The following is a 9,939-nucleotide window of genomic DNA, read 5'->3' as shown; positions in this document are numbered from 1 at the left end:
TATATATATATGATATGTATTGTGTATATATATATTATATGTATTGTGTATATATATATTATATGTATTGTGTATATATATATTATATGTATTGTGTATATATATATTATATGTATTGTGTATATATATATTATATGTATTATGTATATATATATATATTATATGTATTATGTATATATATATTATATGTATTATGTATATATATATTATATGTATTATGTATATATATATATATCTTTATATCTTTAAAAGACATCAATTTACCTTTAGAATGAAAAGCGGGGGTTAAATAACGGTTATCTCCCTTACGCTGTAAAATATCCTTTGTCTGTTTGGTATCTACTAATGTTGACATTTTCAACAAGGCTGAATTTTATAACTCTGCTTTACTTAAAGCAGGCTATACAGAGAAAGTTACCCACATTCTATTAAATCTTATTCTATGTTTAGTAATGGAGACATGAAATCTCGTTGAACGATTTTAGTTTTAATTCAGACGCCAACACCAAACATATATATATATATATATATATATATATATACAGTTTCTTCTTTACTTTACTAGAAGTAATAGCTTGTCCTATACTTTTACAGGTTTATAATCTTCAGAATATTACTTTTCATGCTCGCATTTTTCCCTGTAATCCATGATTTTTCCAGGCATTGCTGTTATAAGATAATTAATAATGTGTCAATTAATAATTTAAGATTTTACCTTATAGAATACTGAAAGATAATATTTCAATTTTTTTCATGTTTCATTTAAATATATGTTGTGATTGAATTATTTCATATCTATCCACACCAAATAATGGCAGGGATTTTTACCATGTTGTCGACCATTCTCACCTTAAGTAACCTAATTTTGCAATATTAGGAGGTCACAGGAATTCATTCAACGAAAAAAAAGTTTCCAATGATTCTGGGGTGGGGTGGGGGATGGCTCCTACCTCATTTTTTCCGAACCAAAATAAGGGGTTTGCAGCATATTAGGAGGTCAGAGTACTTGATTCCATGCAAGAAATCAAATTTTTCTTTTTATTAGTGAAAATCGTGCAGGTGTCAATACAGAAATTGACCATGATGTTTTTGTTATTTAACCCTGATACAACAAACCTATCATCAAAGACATTCCAGCCTTCAGCAAACCGTCTTTTTAGGGATAATCTAAGACATTACATACAATGGGCATGTGATTTAGATAGGGGATATTTTGGCTGCTATTTTTAGCATGTCGAGCGACCAGGTATACACATATATGTATATATAACATCAGCAGAAGTTAAAGAGTAAGTCAAAAGCTGAGAGTTTCGTGTATTGGCACTTATCAAACATGAATTTGTCCATTCTTGCTCTGTAACTTCTGATGAAATAACAACTTCTATATTGTGGACATTTTCAACAACATGGCTGAATTTTATAACTCTGCCTTATTTAAAGCAGGCTATACAGAGGAAGTTACCTACATTAATTCTATTCAATCTTATTCTGCCTTTAGTAATGGAGACATGAAATCTAGTTGTATCGCTATGAACAATTTTAGTTTTAATTTAGATGCCAACACCAGAGGAAGGTTTTTTACAGCATAAGAGAGATAACTATTATTTAACCCCCTCTTTTCATTCTAAAGGTAAATCGATGTCTTTTAAAGATAGTTACACTAAAAATAAGGCAACTACTAGCAAAGCTATTTGGTTGATTATTCCTTATGGGAGGCAAATTAAATCTAATCTTCCTTTCTAGTTTCGGGAAGCTATTGTTAGGAATTTTCCAAAGAATCAACTTGCACATGGTTAGAATTGGTTTTTTCCAACACTAAATCTTTCACAAATTATCTCTTCACATAATATTAGTTTGTTAAATAAGAATCCAATTACTAATACTAACATTAATTTAGCTAATACTAATCATTCCCCTAGAAATATTAACAACAAGGTTATTGTTTCTGAAATCAATTCCAACAGAATTAAGTTTATGTCTAGTAATTTTAAGACTAAAAACTCTATATACCTGTGTAAAATTACTCCTGGTACCAATGTCTTTTTTATACAGGTAGTTCTTCCTCTCAGTTAACTAAAAGAATTTCTAATCATTGCTCTACATTTAGGGATAGTAATAAATGCAACAGTACAGGGCTTAGTAAATTAATTTGGTATCTAAAATACCATAATAAACAATTTAATTTAGATTGGTTGACTCGGGATAAAGGCAAAGAATTCTGCCAACTCTGTAATAGTGAACTATTTGCTATTATATTTCCTAAGAATCCTCTTGTAAACACGTTTATTTCCTAAGATGTGGCACCCATTGAGCAGAGATCTTCATCATACCAATTTTGCGCAGAATATTCTCAACTCTCTCTTGGAATATGTTAATAGCATTGGCTATTAGATTTATAGTCAATCACCTGTCATCCATCAGCATGTGGTGAAGATGATTGATGCTTTCCTCAGTGGTAGCAGTTGCATGATGTCCAAACTTTAAGTTACCTTCAAAACTTTCCCTTCTCTTCCTGAATTCACCTCGCCCACTTTTGCATTGTTAAAACTAGAACATCGATCACCTCCTAATGTAGCAACCATGTAAGCATCAATGTCTGGGGGGGGGGGGGCTAAAACTTTTTTTCTGCGGGTTCTTGATAACACCTCAGTGCCACATTTTATCCATTTCTAAGTGAAGTCACTACTAATTACTTTTGAAGTCTTGAAGAGTCAGATGTCAGTTTACCTTGAAAGAAAGAATGCAGGTATTAATAAGAAGAGTTGAAATTAATGCATGCAAGATTTCACAGCCCTGGCATCATTCCTTCAGTGTCAGCCAGCCAATGAATTTTCCAGCCTACCCTCATAAAAGAAATAGGCAATGGTGAGTGAGTGTCTAATGTCATGAAGCAGAGAGAAAATAATGATTAGCAGAAAAGAAGGGTGATAGTAAGCAGCACTGAGCATGGACACATATGATGTCATCTATTGTAACCCAAGTGTTTTGATTGTAGAGAGTAGAGGGATAGCATGATAGTGGGGTTATGGTGCAAGAGAGGTGGTAATAGTGGGTGATGGTAGTGGAGAAATTGAATATGGACAGATTAAATACCATCCTTCATTATGCTGGCAACATGGTATTATTGAATAGGACAAAGAATGAGAAGATAATAAAGAGAGCAACTTATATAGACTTACCACATATACACACAAATTTATGCAATTTTCATATACTAAATTTCATTTGCAAACTTATATACCAATTATATTTGGAATGGTGATCCCATTTTGTTTGCTAGTCACAAAGTTTAGGCGATTGTATGCTTTGGCTGGGTGCATTTAGTAGCATTCTCAGAATTTCAAACTGAATCCTTTATTAATTCCATGGAGGCAGATTGTTCTTTTTCCATTGACCATTTCAGAGATTTTTTTTCTTTTTGTTGTTCTTCAACCTCATACTACTTGTGATGTTACTTGCTTATTCTGTTTGAACCAGGTTATATAGATATTGCTCAACTGTTGCTGGCGTTGAACTACTTCACCTGATACTTAATCAGCTAACAGAATTACCTGTTATTATTAGGATCATCAAATAAGGCAAATGAGCTGGCAGAAATGTTACTGTCAGACAAAATGCTTCATAGCATTTCTTCTGGCACTTTGCATTCTGAGTTCAAATCCTGCCTAGGTCAATTTAACCTTTCATCCCTCAAGGAGGGTTGATGTAATCAACTTGCCCTGCCCCAAACTTTGCTGGCCTTGCACCAAAATTGGAAACAATTATTAGGATTCCAAATACACAAACTTTTAAAAAATTTAAATGGTTTAACTTAGTGATGTTATCTTGTATTAGAAATGAAAAAGGGAACACAACTTTCATTATTGTACACTTCATTGTTACTCTAGTTTTGTTATCATTTCTTTAACATTTCATTAAAATACAGCATTCATGGACAAATTATTCCATGTATAGCATTGCCCTCAGTTTGCCAAAAACTTAGAAATATTTTTTTTTAAACTTCAGTCTTAGCAAGTTTTTATAATTGCAACACAGTATTAGAAAGACAATTAAGAAAGTTTATTAATTTGTTGGAATTATGTAACTTTTACTAAAAGAATGTAATTATTAAATTCTCCATTGTCTGGAAAATTTTTGACATTTTTAAAAATGAAAATGTGGTTTGTAAGTTCTTTTCAACCAAATAATTAATTTTAATTCACTGTTGACTTTTTTTTAGAAATATTAACCCTTTTGTTATCGTGTTTCTGTTGCCTTTGTTTCAATTAATTTTGAAAATAATGAAGAACTTTGTACAATAACATTGTCATAATTAAGTTGAAATATAGAACATCAATTAATAAGAAATTTTGAGAGAAGGTTTTAATTTAGATCACTTTAAAACAGGAAGTTATAGAACCAAGAGTGGCTTCAGGCAGTTTGGTATCAAAAAAGTTAAACTGAGAAGCAATCTTGCTCTCTCTCTCTAATAGTTAATTCCTTTGCTGTAGCCTTCACTTTTTGGGCTATCATAGTTCATATGGAAAACAGTAATAGAAAATAAATAATTTGCCATCTCTACATCTTTTGTTGTTGTTAGGTCTCTTGATTCCTCGGGGAACATAGGCCGCATCAACATTTTTTCCAATGGGCGCGGTTGTGGGGGATCTTCTTCAGCTTGGCCCATATCATTCTGGCTGCCCTTACCTTTGCGGTCGGCCCACTTTTTACTTGCCTTTTGGGTTCCAGTCAAGGGCCTGATTGATGACATTTGGTGCAATCTTTCGTAGCATGTGGTCTATCCCTCCTCATTTTCATTTATTGATATCTGTCTCAACTGAGGCTTGTCTTGTCCTGTCCCACTGTTATTCATTGGAGATGTCCTCTGACCACCTGATGTTAAGGATGTTTCTGAGACATCTATTAGTGAATGTTTGGTGCTTCACTCACTATGTTTCTGAGCCTTTAGCTTATTAATACAGTTTAATATTAATATTTCAGTACAAATGTGTTGATGGGGGGCAAAAATAAAGTTAGAACTAATAGTAAGTTTTCCAATGATTTTTTTTTTCTAGCACATCTAATGTTTTTATGATACCTTTTAAAAAAATCACTTTGAACATTAGAAATTCTGAGTTTGCAATTTTTTTCATAACTATTGATTGATTGATATATAAATATATAAGTTAAAAAACTAAATAAATGTACAAACAAACAAGAAATATACACAGAAGGTCACCAAATCCTCATCAGTTACTGGCCAGAGGGTCAAATGCAATTTTGTGCCTTAATAATATTGCATCCCTTCTGGTGGCACCGAGGCAATATTATTGTTAGGGTGTGAAATTGTATCTGACCCTCTGGCCAATAACTGATAGGGTTTTACAACCTTCTGTGTCTATTTCCTGTTTGTTTGTGTATTTATGTTTTTTTAACAAAGTAGATACTGAAAACTCTTTCTCTGTAATTTAAACGTGTACCTAATGTATATACAAATTGGAAACACACTTTATTTGCCACAAATGCCACAAACATTTGGGGAATGATTCGAAGGAATTATCTGAAATTGATTTGAAATAAGTTGGAGGGGGCGGAACCCTAGCTCCTGCTTAATATGATCGTGATTTCAAATTGCTAGGAGGTCAGCTGGATTGGAAGAGGGGAACCCATGTGATCCCTACTATTTCTAGCATTATAGATGAGCACATAGAGGATGGACTACTTATGTGTTTATTTAAAAGAGAGAGATTAAGACTGTGATGAAATATTGAAAGAATTATTATTAGATGAATAAGAGGATGCAAATTGAAATTAGAAGCAACATATCAGAAACATTACATAAATTGGGGATCAAATATTTAGCAACTAGCAGAAAATCACCCAGAGGGTGCTCTCTCTCTGTTTGTATAATGAAGCATTCATTGGAAACACAAAAACTGAAAGACTATACATAATGACTGCCATCAATAACAGTTGTCATAGTAACAGCTGGTTAACTTAAAGTATATCACTGTGTGAGTGTGTGTCTTTGGTTTAACTGTTTTGTTACCAAATTTCTATTGAAATACATTAGTTTTTCAATTACTTTGAATTATTTCAAATTTATTGTTTCAATTATTTTGAAAATAAGAATTTAGTATACAAAACAGCTTTGTTATTATGAAGCTGGTCTTTTGGAACATAAATTGAAATTTTCTTGGGAAGTTTTAATTTAGATCACTATAAAAGAAACTTATATCATAAGGGTTAAGCAAACACATGATGAAGTGCACGGACATTGCACCAGGGTAACCTTATACCCAGCTTATCTTTGTGCATTGTTTCGGGACAAATTTAGATTGTAAGCTAACTTTGGTCAAATTTTCTTGGGAAATTGTGTAGTTGTTTCAAAACAGACAAATATTTGACATTCTTAGATCCCTTTGTCTCTTAGGGAAATTGATTGATGGAAATTAGGAGCTTTAAACTGAACTTTTCATCTTGGTAAAATTAAAGCCTCCTGCATGCTAGGCCTACTTTTGGTTGTAGAAATCTAACATTCCAGTGTGTTCCCTATCTATTCTCCCTGCATTTTCATTAATGAGCTTTTTCAATTTATTTGTGAGTAAGGGGTTAGGTTTGTTTTTTAAAAATTATGTTGTCTGATGTGCAATGTGTATCAGCATTGTTTTTTGTTTGCATCCTATATTGGCAGAAGACAGAAAGGTTGTCCAAGTTCAAATTTATTCTTATCCAGAGCTAGTGTCCTTAAACAGGTTATGGGACCACAACTTGCTAATACATTTAATTTTTGGTATATCTCTATGTCTAGTTGTCTTTCCTAATATCCATTTTACTAAGTGAACTGAGTATATTTTATTGTGGTATCAGTACAAGAGGAGTTGCCATGTCTTCAACAAGACAAGTCAAGGAGTCCTTTTTACCCTACATTGTATATGTGTGTAAATTATTCAGATGTTAATAATTCTGTAACATCTGCCAGATATGATTGTTTGCATTTAATATCCTTAGGAACTTGTCAGCTTTCAATTTTGGTATTTTCCTATATATGAAGCATTGATAATTAATGGGCAATAAGTTTTATAGATCTTACGGTGTTTTACAGTACTTTAGAATTGATTGTCTAATCAGTTTTTTTTGTAGTATTTTTCAATTTTGCATCTTTGATATACATGGCAGTTTTCCCTTTCTTACATTTACATAAGAACTAGCATGAAGAAACAAGTGCTAATATCTTAACATAAAAAATATACTTGGTCTCTAAATACTATGGTTAGTTTACTTGATCAGGGACACTACCTTGCATCTAAAGAATGTCTGCCATGGATTATAAACATCATCATCATTTAATGTCCGTTTTTTTTCATGCTGGCATAAGTTGGATGGTTCAATAAGAGCTGGCAAGTTAGAAGACAGCACCAAGCTCTTCTGTCTGCTTTGGCATGGATTTTACTGCTGGATGCCCCCTGGACTCTCACTCTTAACACATACTAGCTTTATATATTTTACAGAATATTTAGAAATAAAATTTTATATTGTGTGTGGGGTGTGGGGAATTAATTCACAACTTCAATAGTTAAATATTTTACTAGGAAGAAAGATATATATATATATATATATATAAATATATACATAATGCAATGATCAGTTTTGTAGTTAAATATTGTTTTGGGATAAATTTAGACTCCTTGTTGCAATTACTTTGAAGCTTTTGACTGAATTGCAAGCATTTTTTAAAAAACCTTTGTGGGTGTGGGTGTGTGTGTGGAAATGTTTGCAAATCCTAACTGTATCACCTCAAAATGTAAAGATTTTTATAATATTAAGGACAAAGTTTTAGTTGAAAATTTTAATTTAATGAAGATTGCACATCTAATGTGTACATGGGCTTTGTAATCAAAGCTGAAGACTATAAAAATTTGTCTAATTCTTAAATAGAAATTACTTACACATTTATCATATTTTTATTATTATACATTATGCTTTAAAGTATTTTTTAATCTAAAGAAATTAATTTGTAAAATATTTATAAATTGCCATTTCTAGGAGTTATGTCATGAATATAATGCAACTTGCATTCTACTTTAAAAGATAGTTAGTCATAAGGAAATAAGCGATGTTGATATCAAACCATATAATTTTTACCTTGCCTTGTGCCCTCAACTCCCAATAAAGTTGTAGGGGTACTGTTGTGATGTGCTGTACCTTGAGCATTTTTAGATCTGGTAGACTCTGTCCCTCTTCAGTTAACAACAACTAGTTTCTTTTCTCAGAGAGAGAAAGAAATTGAACTCTGGTACAGAATTCATATTTTATTAACCTCAAAAGGATGAAAGGTGAAGATGATCTCAACAATATGTGAACTTAGCCCACAAAGAGCTGGAGCAAATACTCAGAGCAATCTGTCTCTAACAACTTTGCTGATTTGCCATCTTATGTCATTTTTTATTCAGATTTAAATATAAAGAAGTTAAATTTTGTTTTCTGTATAAAAATTGTTACAAATGCATCAGTAATGGTTTGTATTTGTAATCATGTTCTAAATTGATGCTATTCATTTATCTTTTGACATTTTTTTTTCTTTATCAGGTACGGTTTGTCACTAGAATTTGGCATCCCAATATTAGTTCTGTAACAGGAGCTGTATGTTTAGATATTCTAAAAGACCAATGGTATGTAATATTTTTGTGTTGTATGTTATTATTTAGGTTTTTTTTCTTTTTATCTTTTGAGACTTTAAATTAATATTGTCTAAAGCTCAATGACTGGAATATTTTCTCTTGCAGGGGAGATAATTTTTTTGTAATGAATATTTGACTTGAATGAAATAGGATTAAAAATTCATAAATCTAATATTTATAACTTGTGAATGGTTTGTTGGAAGGCCAAAATCTTTTCTGTGAGTCATAAATTTTGACATTTAGTATAGAATATCTTTAACGGTATTGAGTTATTTGTTTAGTCATTTTAATTAAATCATTGTCCTTCAGGAATTGAATTATTTTTTCCTTTTTTTTTTTTTTTTTTTTTTTTTTTTTTTTTTTTTTTAATAAATATATACATATATATATTTGTTAAAGGTAGATACATTTTTAGATTTAAACTTCACCAGCTATTTCTAATAATTCTTATTAATGAGCATAGCAGTCATATTAGCATTGCATGTAGGAATTGAAAGATTTGGTCTTTCTATTTTTACTGACACCTCCATCATTGTCATTATCATTTTATATCTATTTTCTGTGCTTGCATGGGTTAAATGGGTCACTATTGCCCTTGTCAATTCTTAAGAGCTACTGCTCCTCATGACTGGTGCTTGGGCATGTTATCTGGCTTGGTTTCTATGACTGGATACTCTTCCTATCACCAGCCACTCAACAGAGTGTATTGGGTGCATTTTCTAGTAGTACTAACACTAGAGTACTCAGTAACCTATGGAATGTAGGTTGAAGAGAGGAATAGGAAAGGAGGCAGTGATGTAGAGGCCAGAAATGGGTAGTTAAGCATAGAGGGTAATCAACATCCATTTGCTCAGGTGACTTTGAAAGGGAAAAGGAGAGAGAGAGAGATTAGAATGGGTGAGTGTGGAGGAGAGAAAACCTATGATGGGATAGGCAAAGGGGTATTTGAGGATGAAGTTGTCTTAGTAATGATAGGCAATAGTAGAAGTGAACAAAGGTGAGTGTTGGTGATGAAGCCAGATGGCTACTGAGGTGACTCAGAAGATTGAACATACTGGCTGGTAGAATAACAGGGTAATGGGTAGGGAATGGGATGAAGTGAGGTGAATGATGCAGTCTGTAGAGGTGGTGGACAGATGTAAGATAGAGGTCTGAGTGATGAAGAGATGGGAGTCATGTAGGTGGATGAGTGAACAATAGGTATTATAAGGCCATGGTTTAAGATACAAGGTGAAGAGCAGCAAGATAGGCTCAGCAGGAAGCCTATATATATATATAT

At 32.2% G+C, this 9,939-nt stretch overlaps 1 protein-coding gene across 2 annotated transcripts in view; it reads left to right on the top strand.

The window, feature by feature from the left end:
* Positions 1-9,939, top strand: part of LOC106881535 (ubiquitin-conjugating enzyme E2-22 kDa) — a 52,473-nt gene that overhangs the window by 29,839 nt on the left and 12,695 nt on the right. For both annotated transcript variants that reach the window (XM_052973648.1, XM_014931959.2), the window contains exon 3: positions 8,569-8,651. In XM_052973648.1, the coding sequence (XP_052829608.1) occupies positions 8,569-8,651 (83 nt within the window). The remainder of the gene's footprint in view (positions 1-8,568; positions 8,652-9,939) is intronic.

This window comes from Octopus bimaculoides, chromosome 16 (assembly GCF_001194135.2).
Source record: "Octopus bimaculoides isolate UCB-OBI-ISO-001 chromosome 16, ASM119413v2, whole genome shotgun sequence".
Lineage (NCBI taxonomy): Eukaryota > Metazoa > Mollusca > Cephalopoda > Octopoda > Octopodidae > Octopus > Octopus bimaculoides.
The sequence above is the reverse complement of the archived record's forward strand: the minus strand, read 5'-3'. Positions and strand labels throughout refer to the sequence as shown.